Source organism: Lepisma saccharinum, chromosome 29 (assembly GCF_977018435.1).
Source record: "Lepisma saccharinum chromosome 29, izLepSacc3.1, whole genome shotgun sequence".
NCBI classification, from domain to species: Eukaryota; Metazoa; Arthropoda; class Insecta; order Zygentoma; family Lepismatidae; genus Lepisma; species Lepisma saccharinum.
Genome location: NC_139257.1, coordinates 29849029 through 29870809, shown reverse-complemented (window position 1 = coordinate 29870809; position 21781 = coordinate 29849029). Strand labels below are relative to the sequence as shown.

The following is a 21781-nucleotide window of genomic DNA, read 5'->3' as shown; positions in this document are numbered from 1 at the left end:
GCTTGGTGTAATGAATATGGGAACATAACCTTATACAGGGTGTCTATCAAAATAAATCCAAAATTCTTGACTTTTTCATGATTTTTGTTGTTTTTCTCAACCTTTATTTATTCGACCCCTGCTTAGGTAAAGTTGGAAATTAGTAATGAAGAAAATACTAAACTGAAGCTGCATTTAACAAGAGAATTAGACTTGCATTATCTATTAATGCATCCTGGCAGACTAGCGATACTTTGGTGTCTTGACTTGCAGCCAGTATAATCTTATGTGGGGCTTGCGTTGTCATCCCTATATAATTGTCATTGTTCCTTCATTCATCCTCATCTTCGTGATTAGCCAAAAGGGGGAAAAAGTGAAATAAAATGAACTAAATTGGTGTCAGTCATTGTGATAGCAAAAATTCTTGACAAGTGTAAATTTATTGACTTTTTATTGATTTCTTGACCTACTTGTTGATTTCATTACTGGTAGACACCCTGTTATAGATAGATCAGTCCAATTATCGTAAATATTACTGACAATCCAGTATATCTACATTAGCAGATACCAATACGAGTACTGCTACTAGGGCAAAAGTTATACAGGGTGTCCACAAAATCCTGCTACCGTTACGATGAAACTTAACTCCTAAACTATATGAGATAAATACATACAGTTTTTTGCAACGTGTTCTACAGCTCTCAAAGTTTTATTTACAATTACAACACTTCCACATGCGTATTCGATCTCCACCCATAGATGCTGCAGCATAGCAGCATCAACCTGTTCGAGAACTTCTGCAATCTGTGTACGAAGTGTGACAATATTTGGAACAGGGGTTTCGTAGACACGATCCTTGACATACCCCCAAAGGAAAAAAATCCAAGGGGGTGATATCAGGGGAGCGCGATTGCCAGGAAATGTCTATCCAAAAGGTACCTCACAACATAATCTGCAAAATCAAAAAAATAAAAGAATAACAAAAAAATACCACTACTTATTAAAACTTTGAGAGCTGTAGAACACGTTGCAAAAAACCGCATATCTCATATAGTTTAGGAGCTACAGTATGTTTCATTGTAATGGTAGCAGGACTTTGTGGACACCCTGTATAAATCAAATTAGTTTTTGTTAAGTAGTAGTAGATACACTTTTGATCTATTTCTCAATGTTTTTTCACCCCTTAGATCAACGGCATCAACACTCAAGGAGAAAACATAGCAGATAATGGCGGAATCAAGGAGGCTTACCGTGCATATGAATCCTGGGTTGAACGCAACGGAGAGGAGAAAGTTCTGCCTGGATTGCCGTACACACAGAAGCAAATGTTCTGGATCAGTGCCGCTAACGTTTGGTGCAGCAAGTACCGACCGGAGGCACTCAAACTCCGCTTGTTGACCGGCTTCCACTCCCCTGGAAAGTTCCGAGTTATCGGGCCTCTTGCCAACATGGAAGACTTTTCCAGAGACTTCATGTGCGAGTCCGGCACGAAGATGAATCCAGTCGATAAGTGTACCGTGTGGTAGTTCTCTTCATCTCCTGCTGTTTCACATTCACGTAAATGTGCATATATAATACTTATATATCGTGGACATATGGAAGACTGCAGTTTAACAACTTTATGTGCCTGAGTTGTGTGTGCAATATAGTATCCTGGTTTGTGTACAGAAATTATTTATGAATTTCATCAGATAATTATTATTTAACACACACAAACAGTTATACAAGATTTTTAAAATCTGATGAAAAAAGCATTGGATTCATAGAGTCCTATGGAGTGCATAAAAATACAATGGATTTTTTTCAGAATTCATTGAAAAAAATACATATATTTTTGTTGAGTGAAAAATATAGAAGAAAGCAAGGAAGTTGTGCAGAAGAATAGACATTACATTTCCAAATGTTCAATTGTAGGTGAAAAATTGTATTTATAATTTTTCTATTTTTATTATTATTTTTAGATCAGAGCAAAACTGCTGCAAGGAAGTTTTAACCATATCAGTAGTCACCAATTTCAAGTTCCTGCCTGTTGATGATTTTAATAAAACTTTATTAATTAAAATAAGAGAAATTGCACCGTTTACGACCTGTGTGTTTCTATCTGAGGATAATCTATCAACAAGAGCTACTTGATATAAAAAAAGCACAAATAAATACATTGTAATTGTGTTGCTTCAGCGTGGTTCAATCACTTATGTTCAATCAAGAATCTTTAAATGTTAAGATTAAATACCACCGTAAAAAGTATTTGACATGTTGACATCATAACGCTCATAATCATCTTTATTTTTTTCCCCTTCCTAAATCATAGTTTCCATGTTTCATCTTTGAATATGGTAAGTCGTAAGTTTGAATATGCGAAGGCCTGACGATGCAGGGCACATCCAGTTGCTAACACTTCACAAAAAGCAGTCTCTCAGAAATGCTGATAGCCCAAACTTAAGCCTCGTAACCAACTTACATGCATTTTCACAAGAATTCTAATAATGCCTACGTTGTTAGGTTAGGAGGCAAGGTTTAGGACTGTTAGCAACGTGTTAGCAGCTGACGATGCACTCTATACTCTGTCCCAGGAATTTATGGAGCGGGCAAACGAAAACATGTCTCTGTGCAAGTAGTGACTCGAGAGGGCTTGATCAATCAAGCACGAGAGGGAACGGGATTACATGGAGGGGGAAAAGGGACTGCAGCTAACAGCAGTGTTCTGTTTTGCTCTGCCACTAGCTTTCTCCTCTTCCTTGCCATTATGTGCAAGCTTGCTCTAGAGATTCCCAGGATAGAGTATAGCTATGAAACATTTATTAAGCTTGCAATCTTACTTCAATAGGCATTATGGCATGAGTGTTAAAAATCAAAAGAAAAAATGCATGTACAAAAAGTAGTTAATACAATGAATATTGTTACTGTGGTTACAGCAGACCACGAAAAGTATTTCACGAACATATTTGAAAGTTGAACAAAAAATGCAGAGGCTTTTTTCAAGACTTGAAACGTATAAGAAAACAAATTATAGCTTTATCCTTAATGACCCTCAATCATAATTCCCTATTTGCCACTTCCTACACCCACGTATTAGCAGATGTTTTGGTGCTACTAATATTTTTAAATGCACACATTAAGGCTCGGCTGAACCTTGGCATTCGAATGGGCAATTTTTTTTCAAATTTTCCTCTCCATTTGAAAAACCTCAGTTATTTCAAAATATGAAAAAATTACATACGCTCAGAATTGCTTCTAGAGCACTGACGTGAATTTTCGTGTAGTTTTCTAGATATTATCAATAGTTTAATAGACTTACGTAATCACGAAACTATTGATAATATCTAGATAACAGTGAAAGAAAACTACATGAAAATTCATGTTTCTACGTGTATGAAATTTTTCATATTTAGAAATATCCAAGAGGTTTTTTGAATGGAGAAGCACCTATTCGCATGCCAAACGTCCAACCGAGCCTTAAACTCAAAACCACACTTCTTTCTCAACTTACGACTTACTATACACATTATGTCATAAAAACATCACATTATTGTAAAACAAAATGTGTCATTTCATTGGTCATCATTCCATAAACACTACACCCATTGTTTTACTTCATGAGCTGCTTACATGTGGTTGTATAGTCATCATGAATAACTTATCACCAATCTATGTAAATTATTATTTCATGTATTGCAGGATGTTGTTTGTGCAATGTGTCTATTTTTTTTTTAGCATAGTCATATAATTTGTCTATTTGTTGTACTTAAAGCTGTGATCATTGTAGTAATTAATAAAAACGGTGTGTGTACTTGTATATGTATTAGTTGAAAACTAAAAGTCTGCTTTGTTGCATGTTAGCAATGAGTATAATGTCACATTATGCACTTTTAATATTTTTCCTTGTTTGTTTTGGCAAAATATGTATGTTGTTGTTTTATATATATAAATGTTCATATCATTGTGTTTATTTTTTAAGGGAAAATAAATATAAATTTAAGAATACTGATTGGGATTTATTTTTATAGTGCATAGCTGTTATTTTGTATTGTCGAATGCATGAATATTTTCAAGGTTTGTAGATGGAGACAAGTGAAACACTTTTGCACAGAATTTGACGCAACTTGGCTCATATCAAACTACGAATGACAAGAGCCAATAAGGTACACATCTGGTAATATTTGCATTTTTGTGTAATTTTTCTGTGACTTGACTAATTGCACCAATAAGGATGAATAATGAGTGATGAAGAGACCCTAAATGAGCAATGCCCAGGCTGGGATTTGAACCCAGAACCTTCCGTGGTGAGAAAATACCTATGTATAATGTGACCGTAATATTTTTACCCAAAAAAAGGGACATCTCAAGATTAGTTTACCTGCTCCCCTTTTAATTTATTTATTAATAATGTATTGTTATTATTAGGGCTTGGAAGTTGAGGAAAAAATCCTTTTTTTTTCCCTAGTGTCCGAAGACGAGACCCAACATAATATACTCGTATGTTCATTTTTCATGTTACTGAAAGGTGTGAGGTGCATTTTTCTACCTTGTTTTGTCACGAAATAATGCAAAATGAACTGCAAAATGCGAAATAGACTCTTATAAACACGAAATTTACAGTTAATATACTGACGTGACACTTTCTGAAGTCTGAAGTATCCTGTGAGTTATGCAATTCATGGAAAATTGATTAATTCTGCTGTAAATATTTGACAAGCAAAAATGGACCCCTTTACACAGGAATAAACTTAATAAATGTGCTATTAGAAGGGATAAGTTTATTTTGTGTAATAAGGGCAGTTTTTAAATCAAATTTAGGATTATATTCACAATTTTAAAACCAAAATTTTATTATATTTACCACTTTTGAACCCTAAATTGACTGTTTTTGTACAGAAATTTTGCTTTTTTATTTACCAAAAATATGTGCCTCTACCAATTATTTACTCAAATTATTTTGGTCAGACAAAATTTGAGGAACAATATAATGCAGACAGTTTTTCTTGTATGTATGCATTGCTTGCATTGTGGAATTATTTTCTTAACGTCACAACGAAAAACTGTTTTCTTATGCTTGTAATAACCGTAAACTACAGGAAAATAATGCAGACATATTTAACCAATACAGATGTTTACTTTAGGAACTTTAGGCTTTCATGTTTGCTAACATGAAACACTCACTGCCATTGTTAGTGTATTGAACCTTATTCTTGACAGTTGCTTGCTTGACTAACCTTGTATTAAAGCGAACAGCATGCCCTCTCCCCACTTCCAACCCGATTCTAAAGGCATAAGAGGTGATGTTTCATTTCAACCCTATCACTGTGATCACCCACAGGTAGGTAGAAAAACTGTACGTAAATAACTAAGGCTCTGAAGTTGAATTTTTTTTTTCCTAGTGTCCGAAGACGAGGCCCAACATAATATATGTTCATTTTGGGTAATTGTAGGCCAGAAAAAGGTGGGGTTTATTTGTCCTTTTTTGCCTTTTTCGGCTTATTGGTCCTTTTTTATCCTATTTTTAGGTCTTCACGGCTTTTTTTGCAACTTCGCCTTCTTTCGACTAGGTTTTTACTGCCCATTCTCAATTCGAATCATCATCAGTTCATCACCTCTTAAACATCCTTTCTGTAGTAAAGAAATAATTAAAAAAAAGAGATAAATATATTTGAACCATCCCTGAAACGAGAGAAAAACATTTTTGGACAACTGAAGCAGGTACGGTACAGTCACGGACACTGCCGGCTTGTAACGATTCCATTGAAAGTCAATGTATTCATTACAAGCCGGCAGTGTCCGTGACTGTTCAAGGTCCTTGAACCCTAACTTGTCTGGAAGGTCGCGCTGTAAGTGGCAACTTTCTCTTGTTTTGAAGCTTTCAGAGATCAGCTGCAAAGATCTCAAGGTGCCGCGCAGAGGGAGGGGGTGGGGAGGTTAAAACTGAAGTTATTAATTAATTTGGATCACATTTGTACGTCCCTTTTTCTTTTTTATGTCCTTTTTTTATATATTTTTACGTATTTTTTTTGGCAATTTATAGGTCTTCAACTTCCAAGCCCTAGTAATTATTTATTAAAGTATGGATCACATAAATGATACATCATAAACAAATAAATGAAATATGATCTCCCATTGTCAAACGGTATTAATTATTATAATCTCGGTATGACTTGCATAGCGTTTCTGGTCCCTTCTGATGAAGTTTAGTAATGCCGGAAGTATTTAGCAGAAGAACTAATCTTCTTGAAAGCAGCTTCTTCATCAATAGTTTATAAATCTCCCAGAAAACCTTACCCCACATATCACACAACCCTATATTTTCTTTTGAGTTTGTGTCAAGATGCATGAAATTTAAACTCTTGTTAGAAGTCAGTAAAGAAACGGCATGCTTATTTACTGCTCTGCAAAACCAATACGTCTCTCGTAGCATGAAATGTCTCAAATTTAGACTTTGTTTTCAAGATAAGTTCAACTTTTATAAATTGGGACAAATGGTGGCTTCCTAATAATATGGATGGAACGATCGGGACATGGCTCTGAAATGGGACTGTCCCGGTCAAAACAGGACATATTGTCACCCTACCTATGTAGCATGGATACACGCTAATCCACTGTGACCCGAAAAAAAATATTTCACAATACGATTACTGTACAGTAGAATACTGCAAGGAGAGGATTTCGCTCTAGCACCAAATAGTTTGCATGGACGCCACTAGATAGCGTACGGAATTGGGAGCTTCTTCGCTCAAACGAATAACGCTCAAAGCCCAGAAATACATGTATATCCAATTTGTCTGTGGTAGTGGACCTCAAATATGGATCATGAAGTGAAAGATGCTGTGAAACTTAAGTGAACATAGTCATCATCACCATGTTAAAATGGAGTTTAGTCTATCTTGCCAATACACTGCGATATATGAAAATGAAATATACAGCGTGTCCCGCTTATACGTATAATAAAAGAAAAAATCACAACTTTTTATTTACCAATATTTTTTGTCCAAACTTTGTACAAACTTGTAACAACTCAGATTTTTTTTTTACAAATCAAGAAAAGTAGCGCACTTCCACATGTGAACCGTTAGTGGCACGGCAAATGTCAAACCGGTTGTCAGCCTCAAGCCACACGTTTTGAAGCATGTGCGACCTAATGTTGCTTACTGCACCCACAATTCTTTCACGCAAGTCTTGCAAATCTCTAACCGGTGTACAGTAATCTTTGTCCTTAACACACTCCCACAATAAAAAATCACGCACAGTGAGATCTGGCGACCATGGGGGCCATTCAATAAAATTCGAACCTCTTCCTATCCATTTTCCATTGAAATGCTCGTCCAGGAAGTCTCGAACGAGATTTGAGAAATGAACCGGTTTCGCGTAACTGTTTTTCCCATGTCTTATTGAAATGTACGATGGAACTACTTCTTTAGCCCCCAAACCATAACGTGCACGAAATCGTCTCTGCACAAGTGTCACAGACTTCACTTCAGACAACGTTAAAACACAAAACACCTTTTCTTGTGGCGACCACGTGAATGGATACTGAGAAACTGATAATATCAGTTTTCAAGACATTCTGGATACTGCGCATGAGCAACTACCACTGAATGTGTTGCTAAAAAAAATTCTGAGTCACTCTTTAAAATGAAACAACAATCACATCATTCTGACAGTTTGTTTAGAAGTTATGAATTTTTCTTTTATTATACATATAAGCAGGACACGCTGTAGATTATTGTGGGATGAAACTATCAACTTGGATATTTTACATATCTGAGTTTATGAATATTGTCACATTTAAATGATATTCAGAGTGGGAGATTCGAACCAGTATGAGTGAGTGAAAGTGGCTTGGTGCATGACACTACCGCACAGGTTAGAAATAGTGCTATCAAGAACAAGCTACAAAGATATAATGTTAATGCATCCTAAAAAATTCCTAGGAATCGGCTAAAATTTCTCAACATTAAATTTTACATTTGCAAGTCTTTAATAATTTGGATTATAAAACTTCGATGTATCTTGATGAACATATACAGGGTGGCCAGAATTAAAGTTACCCAACTCTGAGCCCTCTGTAGCCTGTTTGAGGCACCTTAGAACTCTGAAATTTGATGAATCCATTATGCACACCATAGGGAAGAGGATGGCGATAAAAAAAAATAGTTCAATTTTCCGTAACCAGGTTGAAATGTGTGCTGTACTTCCATAATGGTTTGTACAAATAATCACGTTAAGTGATTTAGCTGAGTTATTAATTAGAAAGACATTTGTTAGTGGCTGGAAGTTGCAAGAAAATAATCTCTCGTTTATTGCAAGAATGCAAGGTAAAGGTAAATCAATAACCAATTGGAGCAGTTTACGTCATTATTACAACCCATCATGGAAGTACAGGACCACATTTCAACCTGGTGGTGGAAAATTGAACTATTCTTTTTTATCGCCATCCTCTTCCCCATGGTCTGCATAGTGGATTCACCAAATGTCAGAGTGCTACGATGCCTCAAACAGGCTACAGAGGGCTCCGAGTTGGGTACCTTTAATTCTGGCCACCTGGTACAAAACATGTCCAGAAAATACCAGTTTGGTAATAAAAAAGAATGAAAGTACTTAATTCAACCAAACCTTTTTAACTCTGAAAAGTACACACCCACACAGGCACTTATCATATTGAGAGACAAAGTTTTTGCATACTTCATCATACACTTCTGCCATCAATCTATCGACAAATGCATGGTCTTACTGTTCATTTGTCCATTACTCCATCACTAGAGCTAGGAAGTGATGAAAAATCATCTTTTTTTCTGAGCCTTTAAAACAACGCTAAACCTGATACCAGCCACTTTCCCTTCACTTAGAACAAGAAAACATTGTCTTTATATTTTAACGCTTTTGTTGCATTTATCTTCATTTTTTAGGTTTATTTTTCTATTCCACTGTTTAAATTTATTTGCTGGCTTAACTTACATATTAAATTTCCTGACAGTCTTTTTTAGCAGGTGCCTCCCCGATGGCACAGTGGTAGCGGTTCGGATTCCACTTTAAACTGTGGGTCCAGTCCTGATTAGCCTTACTGTGCATAAACGACTTAAAAAACACCAATTCAATCAATCTTTTTAGCAAGTTTGCCATTAGTCGAAAATATGGTCAATGCAAAAGCACATTATTATTTTTAACTGAAATGTTTGGAGTAAATTTATTTTTCTTCCACCAAACTTGAAATACTTTATGTGTAGCGTGAAACCTACCTTAAGGTTCCCTTGCTGGCCACTATTATAGCTTTCATCTGTGGTTTCAATGTAAAATTAGTCACTTTATATAAAAAAGAAATTATAATCGGATGTATGTGAAACACAACTGTATTTTCAGATGCTGACCGACTACTGTATCGTGCATGGCTCTCTCTGAAAGGAGGTGAATGACTTATACAGAAAAACCTTGCGGTGTACATTTAATTGCTTTCCCCCCCTTTGCTTCAGGAGTTGGAACCACCAAACAGGTTTTATCGAATTACTGAACTACTCTTGCAACTGATGATAAATCAAGCTTTGATTTTAAGAGCGAAAATTATTTTTAGGTCATCAACTTCCAAGCCCTATTCATCATCATAAAACTCTGTGATTTGATGATGAATTTCAGATAGTTTCTCTAGCATGCAAAAAAACAAATGACAGTTCTCACTTCACACTTGGCAGGTTTCTTAATATTTTGGTTCACCCTGACTGTCCACAGGAACACTATCAAGAAGCAACTTGCAGGAAAGCTAACATACAACTCTCACATTGGATGCTGCTTGTGCTCCCTTCCACCAATGGACCGGTGGCAGAAGTGTATGATAAAACTTTTCCCCTGGTACAATAAGTGGTTTAATTTATGGGCGCCTATGTAGAAAAATAGCTCAGGTTTTGTTCAAGTAGCTTATTTCGTTCCTTTATTATTACCAGAGGGGCACTACTTTCTGGACATGCCTAGTATTATTAAAAGTGTGTCTATGTTATTTAAACTTAGATGAGCAGGCCATGTGGCACTAATGGGGATTGACAAGAAGAGTTTACAAGATTCTTGTTGGAAACCTGATGGTAAGAGACCTGCAGGAAGACCAAGACGAAGATGGAGGTACGTTGAGATGGACCTAAAGGAAATCGGTAAGGATGGAAAAGATTGCATTGATCTTGCCCAGGATAGGGACAGTTGGAAGGCTTGAGTTGTTGCAGCCACAAATCTTCGGGTTTTAGAATGCTGGAGAGTGAGTATGGGTCTATGATATTTTGGGACACCTTGTATAAAAAAGGTAAAGTGTTCCCCTGTGCTTAGCACCACGCCATGAAGGCGTATAGGGGGTGCGGGGGTAACGCCCCACACTTTCTTGATCCGGTCGTGGGTGGGGGTAATGTGATCAGCACCACGCCCCTGACCGCCTATACCCCCCAGGGTTTCCCCCAGGTACCCATGTTATTCGATGCTGGGTGGGCGCCTGGACCGCTTCCACCGTTAGAAAAGTTCCCGGAATTGAACCGGCCGGGGATCGAACCCGGGACCTTTAGCATGGTAGTCAGACACGTTACCGACTGAGCCACCGCGGACATCTTGTATACCATGTTAATTTACCAGAATATTAAAAACACGTAATTTAATTATGGAATCAACATGATATCACAGAAACCACTCATGCTGTTATCTTTGTGTAAAAGGGTAGAAAGTCATTAGTCTGTGAAAGTCACAGAATTTCACATGCTAACTGAACAGTGAACCAGTAAGGGAGCTTTCAGCTGAAGTGGCAAGACATAAGCAATACTCGTCACTTGGAAATGAAATTAGAGATATGAATTCAACTTTTTGTAAAAAAGCTCCCCGTGCATATAGCACTGTGCCATGAAGGCACATTTAGTAAATGTGGGGGGGTACCGAAGTGAAATAACATGCACATGTTCTCATGTTTGCGCATGCAAAATGAATGCTTATTTACAGATTGAAGGGGTGTCACTTGTCACTTCGGTCTGAAACCCTCTTGCCACATCGATCTGAAAACTCCCTAAGAGTGCAGAGAGGAAATTCACATTAAAAGAAAAATTACCAATGAGCTTACGGGCATTTTACCAAAGGCTTTTGTACTGTACACCCTGGTCATTTACACAACACACAAGTTTTGGCTTGCGAGGAATTCTACAACAAATGCAATGTGCACAATTACAGATCTTCCACCCTTACAATCATAAGTAACATCCGATTGTAAGTTAACAACGTGATTCTCGTATAACTATTCGGAGCACAACAATTCATCCCTGAATGAAGTGTGGACAATCCATACTTTTCCTCTACGTGGATCCATTCTTCAGAAGATAGAAGCCTTCGAAAATATGGGTTAACTTCACAGGACCCAGAGTTATTTTCCCCCTTGGCAAATAGCTGCGATCTATACTTCTTTATAACTGGTCCACTTCACTAAACCTTATGGCACTAAGGAACTACGAGTCCTACGTCGCAGGCGCTGGTTTACCAGTTCCTGTTAATGGTAGATATGTTGCTGCCGCATCCTTTTGTGATCTGTATGTTAAGGATTTGACTTCCCGTCTCTCTTGATCACTCTGCCACTCCACCTGGAGACAGAAATGTAAGATATCAGTTTCTAATCTGAATACAATAATGGTAATTACTGCTGGGACGGACTTTTTATTCAAGAAAATTCACACAACATAATTCACAAAGAGCAAAACTTGCAAAGTTTTTACAGAAAAAAAAATATGTACTTAACTTACGACTACTTGATTACAAGGCAAATCATTACTGCATTTACGCTAATGTAACATTTATACGAGGTACATTCAGGACCCTCAAACTAGAAGTTAGCAGCTCAAGATTTCTTCCATTAAGGCATTTACACACTCCATATATATAATATTAATTGGCAAGTAATACATTTTAATTATTATTTTCTTTTTCCTTTACTTTCATCCAAAGTACCAAAAAAATCAGAACGTTCCTTCATTTTGTGATCGAGCTTATTTCTACCCAACCGCATTCCTTCATTTTGTGATGAGCATATTTCAACCGCATTTCAGATTAGTGTCACTATCATGAATGGAATACTGTTGCCATATTCAGAACCTGCAGGATTTAAGCTTCACAACGATATATAACATGATAGGGTTCTGCAAACACGGATAATCAAAATCAATGCAAGTGTCACAAAAATCATGGAATGACCGTGCACAGTTTCATGTTGGTTGTCCAAATTATTCCGTGCATAATATGCACCACAGTTTTTGGGGACGAAAATTTTGGAAAAAAGTGCACATTATACATGAGTAAATGTGGTATAGGTCTGAACTGATATTGCTACAACATCCCATCCCTACAACAACATACTATTTTGTATTTTTGTTTTTAAGTTGCTTTTCTGCCTCTTTTTAACTCATCGCAATGATGAGTGGTAATTTGGTGAAACTAATCACAAAGTACACCCACAGCCGGCCTTCATGACGTGACGGAGAGGTTAGCACAGCGCATTACAAATCCAGGGATCAAGGGTTCGAATACCACCCTGGTCCCTTCATCAATTTCATATCATTCCTCATCCTCATCTTTGCGATTAGCCAAAAGTGGCAAAAAGAGAAGTAAAATAAACCGAATCAATGAACAGACTGGGATTTGAACCCAGGGACTTTGATGCCAAGGTCAGAAAGTTGGCCACTCAATGAACTTGGCTACAGATCCAGTTTTGCCAAAATAGTGAAAAAAATTATGAATTTTGCATAATTTCCAGGACATTTAGACTATGCAAAAGTGTTGCATGTGATTTTTCCAGACTCAGTGAGATTCCCAACTAAAGAAAAGTATTTATAATTGGGAAAACAGACACGTGGTAGTATATAAATACGGAGAAACTAGTACGCACTTTTATCCTCGAAGCTGTTTTTTCTTCTTTTTCGATTTATTTCAGTGGGCACTGCCACCATCCTCGTTGGAACTTGCTGTACTGTTGCTTGGCGTTCGTCTTTTGTTTGTAGTTCTCTGGCTGCCGCTAGGTGCGCTGTTGTTAACTGTGCATCTGGGTTTGTGTCGTCTGCTATTTCCGGGAAATAACTGTTGTAGTAGGGGAATCCAAGTGTGGTGCGCTTGCCCGCTATCGATGTTTAGCTCGTGCTCGGAAGCGGCATGCGTTTCCTTGATTTTGGTTTGTTTGTTTGTTTGATTTGGTGTTTTAAGTCCACTTTATGCACAGTAAGGCTAATCGGGACTGGACCTACAGTTTAAAGTGGGATCCGAACCACTTGTGCCTCCACCGAGTATCGAACCCGGGACCCCTTGATTACAAGGCGAGGATGCTACCACTGGGCCATCAGGGAGGCCACCTTGATTTTGGTGTCTACGAGCATGTGGGCAGTGTGTTTGACTTGAACCTTTTGAATTTTATGGCTATTGTATTTGATATGTTTAGCAAGACCAGTAGTGGGTTGGGCTTTTTTTTCCCATCTGCTAGGTGCTGTTGGATTCTTTCATTGACAGATCTGATAGACCTGCCGATGTAATGAGCCTTGCATTCACACTCTGCGTCGTATACACCTGGGTTATCAAGGGGGGAGAGGAAATACAGTTTGTGTTTGTACATACCAAAATCAAGGAAACGAATGCCATAATACACTTCCCGCACGAGCTAAATATCGATAGCTGGCAAGCGCACCACACTTGGATTCCCCTACTACAACAGTTGTCGCCCAGAAATAGCAGACGACACAAACCCAGATGCACAGCTAACAACATCGCACCTAGCGGCAGCCAGAGAACTACAAACAAAAGATGCACGCCAAGCAACAGTACAGCAAGTTCCAACGAGGATGGTGGCAGTGGCCACTGAAATTAATTGAAAAAGACGAAAAAAAAACAGCTTCAAGGGAAAAAGTGAGTACTAGTTTCGCCGTATTTATTAAAGAAAAGTAACTGTGATTAAATTTGAACCGATACTATCTGATATGATACAAGTGATAACAGTTGATACACAGAGGCACATATTTTTGGTAAATAAAAAAGCAAAATTTCAGTACAAAAACAGTCAATTTTGGGTTCAAAAGGGGTAAATAAAATAAAATTTTGCTGTTATAGCAGTGAAAAAGTGGTATATAAAATGACATTTTGGTTTTAAAAATGTAAATATAATCCCATATTTGATTTAAAAACTGCACTTACTACACAAAATAAACATATCCCTTACAATAGTGAATTGCATAACTCACAGGATAATTCTGAAATCAGAAAGTGTCACGTCGGTAAATAAACTTTAAATTTCATGTTTGAGAGACTATTTCGCATTTTGCAGTTCATTTCGCATTATTTCGTGACAAAACTGGGTGGGAAAACGCAACCAACACCTTTCAGAAACATGAAAAATGAACATTACAATATTTTATTTAACATTTCTTGTATTAATCAAAAACGAAATACATTGATACAGTATAGGTTTTGACTCAGCACTAGCCAGACCTGTGGCCGAGTGGTTAGCACATCGCGCTGCAATGCCAAGGGTCTCGGGTTCGAATCCCGCTCAGGCTTGGTTGTTTGTGAATGTCCATTCATCAATTTCATCACTCATCCCCATCTTCGCGAATTAGCCAAGAGGCACAAAACGTGAAGTAAAATAAACTAAATCAATCAATCGACTCAGCACTAACTGTATGTCAATTTTACTAAAAAAGTAAACACCATTCCTCAAACATAAGAAATGTGCAATTTAATGAAAACCCCTTCTCGATTGATTGATTGATTTGCTGTATTTTACTTTGTTTTGTGCTGCTTTTAGCTAATTTGCGAAGATGGGGATGAGTTATATGATGAAACTGATGAATGGACATTCACGAACATCTATGCCCAGCCCCAGATTTGAACCTGGGACTCCTAGCATTATAGCGCAATGTGCTAACCACTCCATTATGGGAGCTAGGAAAATACTCCTAAAATACCCTCCCCCCAACAAACAGAGTTCTAAAGGGTGCATCACGGAAAACGGATGGTTTTCAAATGGGAGAGGGGGTAGCAGGGAGAGGGGGTAGAGATGAAAGTAGGGTGGCATTGATCGGCTCGGCGTGGCAGCAAGAAGAAAGAGAAAGAGAGAACATGTGTGACGTAAGCTGAAGCCAAAATAGCTTGCGGCGACCGCCATGTCGGGAAAAATAAGGCTGCTTGTTATGTTTGTTTATGTTTAAATAAACACGAACAATAACTTTCTGCTCAGTGACATTCTGTCGAATTGAGGCTAGTGAAAGCACAGTAAGGTGAACCTTACACAAAAGTTTGGAATTCCATCCGTACAAACTTGTGATCGTGCAGAAGTTACCCGAATAAGATTATCCACAACGTTCTGCCTTCGCCACGAACATGCTCGCCATTTTCGCAAACATCAATATGCCTTATGATGAGTGCAGCTGACATTGCGTGTACTGCTGTCACCCCGACCCGAGCCGTGCCGAAAATGCCATGGCCGAGCGAGTTCAATGCCACCCCATTGAGATCCCCATTTCAAAACTGTCCATTTCCCGTAATGCACCCTGTATTAATTTCGGTGGCCTCTGCCACTATTCCGCTATTGCAACAACTTAAACCCATCGCACGCAGCAGACGAACTGGCTACACTAGCTCTCCTAGCGGCACGCAGGGAAACAACAGGAACAGGAAGCTAACCTAGCAGTGAAGCAACAAGTTCCCAAGCGGATGGTGGCACAGGCCACTGAACATAAATATTGGATTTTCCAATAAGAACAATATGATTTTACAATGAAATAAAATAAGAACTATTTCAGATACAACCAAACTTTTTATATTATTTTGAAGCATAGTTTATTACATTATGTTCTGAATAACACCTCGACTTCGTGCACATGAGTGAATTCGATGAACCCAATTTTTGATGACTTTGTGCAATTGCTCGGGCCTAATGTCACGAATGCAGTGTTCGATGTTCAATCTCAATGCATCAACGGTTTCTGGTCTGTTTGCATAGACTATAAATTTCAAATAACCCAACGAAAGCAATCTAAAGGAGTTAAATCACAACTTCTTGGAGGCCAATTAATAGTTGCATTTCTTGATATTACCCTTTCACCAAACTGTTCTTGCAAATACGTTGATAGTGTCATTACCAGTGTGACATGTGGCACCGTCTTGTTGGAACCACATGTTCTCCAAATCAATTTCATCTAAATTTGGCCACAAAACATCTGTTACCATCAATCGGTACTGCTCACCAGTAACCGTAACTTCATCTCTTACCTCGTTTTGGAAAAAAAAAAATGTTCCGATGATACCACCATGCCATAAACCACACCATACAGTGACCTTTCACAGATGCAAGGGCTTCTCGTGAATCTCTTGTAGATTGTCTTCACACCAAAAATGACAATTTTGTTTGTTAACATATCCACTTAACCAGAAATGAGCTTCATCTGAGAAGATAATTTTTTGCCCAAAATTATGATCCGTTTCAAGTTCAATACTATTTTCGTAAATTTTTTGGATAATAACTAAACGTTCTTGAAGCGTGTATTTAGCCATGGTGAATTATCACTAGGGAACGGAACTTTATGTGCTAAAAAACTCAGAAATATTTATTTTTTAGGTGTCAAAAATGTTGGAAATATGTGATAAAAACAGAAAAATATGTGACAAAAATAAAAAAAAAACATTGGTAACAAAAACAAAATATTATATACATTTTAAACACCTGAAATCTGTTTCTAAATGCTTACCTCTTAGCGAGCTATTTTTTGGAAGAGTTTCAGTGAATCACCATAGTTTTTTCTTTTCCAAATTCTCCATTGTAAATCTGTGACGATTATCTTCAAAAAGCATCTTATATTGTGAGAAAGATCGCTCCACGTCACAAAACCAATTCTTGCATATTTGAAGCACGAAATGTCACTAACGCTGAAATTTTCCAAACCTTCCTCTTCCTCTCCTTTACCTTCCAAAACACGTGCAATTTAGCACAAAGTTTGAAAACCATGTTTTTTCCCCAAAAATGTCTGTAGGTACATTTAGACATTAGCACTTGTGCGTTAGATCCAGTGAGTTCTTTCAGTTTCGTTTCTACTATACGGACTTCACCCACGGAAGCTGCAAAAGTCTTCGCGGACGATTCAAGCTTTCGTATGGAATTACAGAGAAAGGGCAGGTTTGTTGAGATGTGTGCCAATTCAACTTTTAAGGAGGGATCCTTCAACAGTTCTTGCAGAATGTCTTTAGACTTCTATATGCGTCTTCTTTATGGAGATCATTTACAACTGATACAATTTTTTTAAAGTTCTGGGCATAATATATGAAAGAGGTGCGGAGAATGAACATTTTTCCTTCGAGGATTTCGAGGTAGCTGAAGTCAATGACTGATTTTATGCATTTAAAGTGAAAATTAGCAAAATATGTATTTACATACGAAAAACTGGAAAATATGTGTTTTTATGTAAAATAAAATTTGCTGAGTTGACATATAAGGCTATGGTCAGTATTTTGGCAAAAACGAGGGGGTCTATCTTATCGCAGAAAAAACATTTATTTACCTAAAGTTCCGTTCCCTGATTATCACAGTATACTAAACACAAATGACAACTAGTGACAGTTATAACATTTGAAGCATAGTTGCCAGTTCTTATTGGAAAACCTTTTAGAACCTCTACAAGTAAATTTCGGGGATAAAAATTAGTAACTCGCTTAAGTCTAAAAATTATCATGTCTAGCTTAATATCAACTGCAGAAACTGCTTCCACTTGCAACATGGGGAGAAATTCATACTCTCTTGTATAGCAATGCCCATTCAGACATTACTGAAATAAATGCACACCTCGTGGGAAAATGTCACTCTTCTCCTTAATGGAGAAGGCTTTACACTTTGTGTGTCACTCAGACACCTTACCTTCTGTTTGTGTTGTTCCGCCGTGTCCAGAACTCTATCCATGATCATCTTCTCTGTCAGAACGCCATCTTCTGATGCGTAAGCTGCCGCCTGCCATGCGACACCAAGCTTGGCAATTTCCCTGCCGGACATCCCATCAGTCAACTTGGCTATGTCCGAGCACAAACGTCCATAGTCAAACTGTGCCACTTTCAATCTCCTGAAAGGTTATTAAATTAATTATTGCCCTCAAGAAAAGTAAAAAAGCTCCAATTACAGATGGCAGATAAACACACACACATTGTCTTATGCAGAAATAACAAATAAAATTAATACAAACATACATAGACTGATACTACAAGTAATCAATTAAATAATCACAAATCATCAAATTATAACCAATTGGGATCTCTCACTTCTCTCACCATAGAACAACAAAGATCTGAGTAATCATTAAATATATCAAAACTTTAAATTCTAGGATTCTTTACGAGGGCAAACTATTTTATTTTTTCATGAGAATGCAGGACCGGCTCAAAAATTCGAAATATACAAATGAAAGAGAACACTTTACGGAATTCAACACTGTATGAACCATGATTACCAATGATTGGTAGGGAAGTGCCAAAAAACATTATAAAATGCTTTGTTCTACATGTGTATGTAGATCTGCAAACAAAGCGGCCCACATGCGAGAGCCATCAAATACCATATGCTCCATCAGGTGCAATTGGGACATCTCACGTTTCATGGCAATTTCCTCTCGGTACGAAAAAGTCTCCCACATCGTTTACAGAATGTTGACGATTCTCTGGGTGACTACTTTGAGTGTTCATAGAGCACTTTGTTTGTGCCTCTTTTGCTTTTGTACTGACAATGTAGCCTTGTGACTAATATACACAAATAGAACAAAACATTTTTTAACGTATTGTTGGAACTTCCCTACCAATCCCTGTAAACATTATACATTGTTCAATTCCATAAAGTGTCCTCTTCCATTTGTATATTTCGAATTTTCATGCCGGTCCTGCATTCTCGCAAAAAAAAATAGTTGCCATGATTTATCCCCCCCCACCCTTGCATAAGAATAATTACTGCATGTCTTCTATGACATGTGTGGAACTGTAACAAAAAGTTTTCCTTTTAAAAAAAATCCAACAAAACCTTCCATAAATACGAAGAAACTAGTACTCACTTTTATCTGCGAAGCTGTTTTTTTCTTTTTCGATTAATTTCAGTGGCCACTGCCACCATCCTCGTTGGAACTTGCTGTACTGTTGCTTGGCGTGCATCTTTTGTTCGTAGTTCTCTTGCTGCCGCCAGGTGCGCTGTTGTTAACTGTGCATCTGGGTTTGTGTCGTATGCTATATCCGGGCATTTAACAACAGCGCACCTAGCGGCAGCCAGAGAACTACGAACAAAAGACGCACGCCAAGCAACAGTACAGCAAGTTGCAACGAGGATGGTGGCAGTGGCCACTGAAATTAAACGAAAAAGAAAAAACAGGTTCGTGGGTAAAAGTGAGTACTAGTTTCTCCGTATTTATCTACTACTGCGTGTCTCTTTTCCCAATTATGAAAACCTTCGAGTTCATGTATTTATGTTCAGCAAACAAATGCTTGCCAAATGCTACTTTTGGTTACACAGAAGGTGCAGATAGGAAGTTCATAAACCTTACCGTTTTCCTTGCGTAGCTGGCTGTAGGACAAACTGATCAAAGTAGAGCCTGACTAATCGCTCTCGTTCCTCCAAACCAGGCAACGAGAACTCTACCATCTCATCCAAACGATCGTTGACTGCCCAATCAAATTGCTCTGGTGTATTTGAAGCCAGCACCATCATGAACCTATGGGAAAAGTTCTATTTACTACACTGTTGCTACACTTGTATAACAGTTGGGCTGAAAAGTTCGTAGGCTAACATAGTAAAAAATATTTTTTTGACAAAATTCGATTTTATTATTCAATATAGTTGTCCTTGAGGGCGATACAACGATTATAGCGGTCATACAATTTTTCGATACCATTTTTATAGTACGATTTCTCTTTAGCCTCAAAATAGGCCTCAGTTTCGGCGATTACCTCTTCATCAGTGCTAAATTTCTTTCCAGCGAGCATTCTTTTAAGGTCTGCAAACAGGAAAAAGTCACTGGGGGCCAGATCTGGAGAATATGGTGGATGGGGAAGCAATTCGTAGTCTAATTCATATAATTTTGCCATCGTTTTCATTGATTTGTGACACGGTGCATTGTCTTGATGAAACAGCACTTTTTTCTTCTTCAAATGGGGCCGTTTTTTCGTGATTTCATCCTTTAAATGCTCCAACAACGCTATGTAATAATCGCTGTTGATGGTCTGGCCCTTTTTGAGGTAATCGATGAATATAATACCATGCGCATCCCAGAATACTGATGCCATAATCTTGCCAGCCGACTGTTGCGTCTTTCCACGCTTTGGATTCGGTTCATCACGTGCAGTCCACTCGGCTGACTGTCGATTGGACTCTGGAGTGTAGTTATGGAGCCATGTTTCATCCATTGTAATATATCGATGGAAAAATTCGTGTTTATTACGGTTGAATATCGCTAAACATTGCTCCGAATCATCAAAACGTTGTTGCTTTTGATCGATTGTGAGCACGCGCGGCACCCATTTTGCACACAGCTTTCGCATGTTCAAATATTCATGCACAATATGTCCAACACGTTCCTGTGATATTTTTAAAGTCTCAGCTATCTCGATCAACTTCACTTTACGATCATTTAAAATTATTTTGTGGACTTTTTTGATGTTTTCGTCGGTAACAGCCTCTTTGGGGCATCCACTGCGTGCATCGTCTTCGATGCTCATTTCGCCTCGTTTAAATTTAGCAAACCACTTCTCAACGGTTGATTTTCCTGGTGCAGAGTCCGAATAATGTTTATCAAGCCAAGCCTTGGCTTCAACAGTATTTTTTTTCGCCAAAAAGCAATGCTTTATTAACACACGAAATTCTTTTTTATCCATTTTTTCACAATAACAAAAGCTGCTTCACTCACAATGCTATATCTCACGAACTAATTATCCGGCAGCTGTGAAATTTATACACGTATCTTTTGAAGGTTAGTACTAAGTAAAAATCACATGGATTTAATTCTAGTAACGCCATCTATGAGCCAGCCTATGAACTTTTCAGCCCAACTGTTACATTACATATAGTGGTATTTCAAAGGTTCTCAAGCAGCTAAATGGTTAGTGCTCTCTCCTTCGGTGCGAACAGTCCAAGGTTCGATTGCCTGTGGAACCCCCAAAATTTTGGTGTTTACCCAGCATCATGAGGACAATTCAGGAGATACTTGAAAAGAAAAAATGGACTCTGGTCTTGAAACCCAGATTGATTGATTGATTGACTGATTTATGTGCTTAATTTTACTTTGCTTTTTGTGCAACTTTTGGCTAATTTGCGAAGATGGGGATGAGTGATGACATTGACGGACACTCACAAACATCTATGCCCAGGCTGGGATTCGAACCCGGGACCCCTGGCATCTTAGCGCTACGTGCTAACCACTCTGCCACGGGGCCTGGCTATTGAAAGAAAGAAAACAGTGGCAATGAGACTGACTATGCATTACCCAATGATAAAGCTGCTTGGTTGCTGCACAATGTTTTCTTTCAGTTTAAGAATTCAAATTTGAAGGCAACACAGGTTTGCCCCTCAAGTTAGCAAATGAGAATTCCAGGACTTTTTGAGGTACTTTCAAATAAACTCTTCACTAGGATTCAAACCTGACCTCAGGCTATCTAGCAGATTATGTTTAAAACTCGGTCACAGAGTCTGATTGCAATATTTCCAGATTAGTGAAAAACTTGCAATCCAAACGTTTCACTTAATTTCTGCAAACACAATCAAAACTGTGATTCTACATTTGACAACATTCATGCCTTTCCTTTAGGTTAATTGCTATGA

General features: G+C 37.9%; 2 protein-coding genes across 4 annotated transcripts in view; one reads left to right on the top strand and one right to left on the bottom strand.

Annotated features, from left to right (window-relative positions):
* The window catches only part of Nep2 (M13 family metallopeptidase neprilysin 2), a 115663-nt gene extending 111700 nt beyond the window's left edge, over positions 1 to 3963 (top strand). For all 3 annotated transcript variants that reach the window (XM_083114797.1, XM_083114796.1, XM_083114795.1), the window contains exon 14: positions 1167 to 3963. In XM_083114797.1, coding sequence (XP_082970923.1) covers positions 1167 to 1505 — 339 coding nt within the window. In that variant the 3' untranslated portion in view covers positions 1506 to 3963. The remainder of the gene's footprint in view (positions 1 to 1166) is intronic.
* A 7078-nt stretch (positions 3964 to 11041) lies between these two features.
* bor (ATPase family AAA domain containing bor) overlaps positions 11042 to 21781 on the bottom strand; it is a 44827-nt gene continuing 34087 nt past the window's right edge. The window contains exons 9-11 of the mRNA XM_083114926.1: positions 19512 to 19679; positions 17855 to 18053; positions 11042 to 11555 (exon numbers count right to left, since the gene is read on the bottom strand). Coding sequence (XP_082971052.1) covers positions 11433 to 11555; positions 17855 to 18053; positions 19512 to 19679 — 490 coding nt within the window. The 3' untranslated portion in view covers positions 11042 to 11432. The remainder of the gene's footprint in view (positions 11556 to 17854; positions 18054 to 19511; positions 19680 to 21781) is intronic.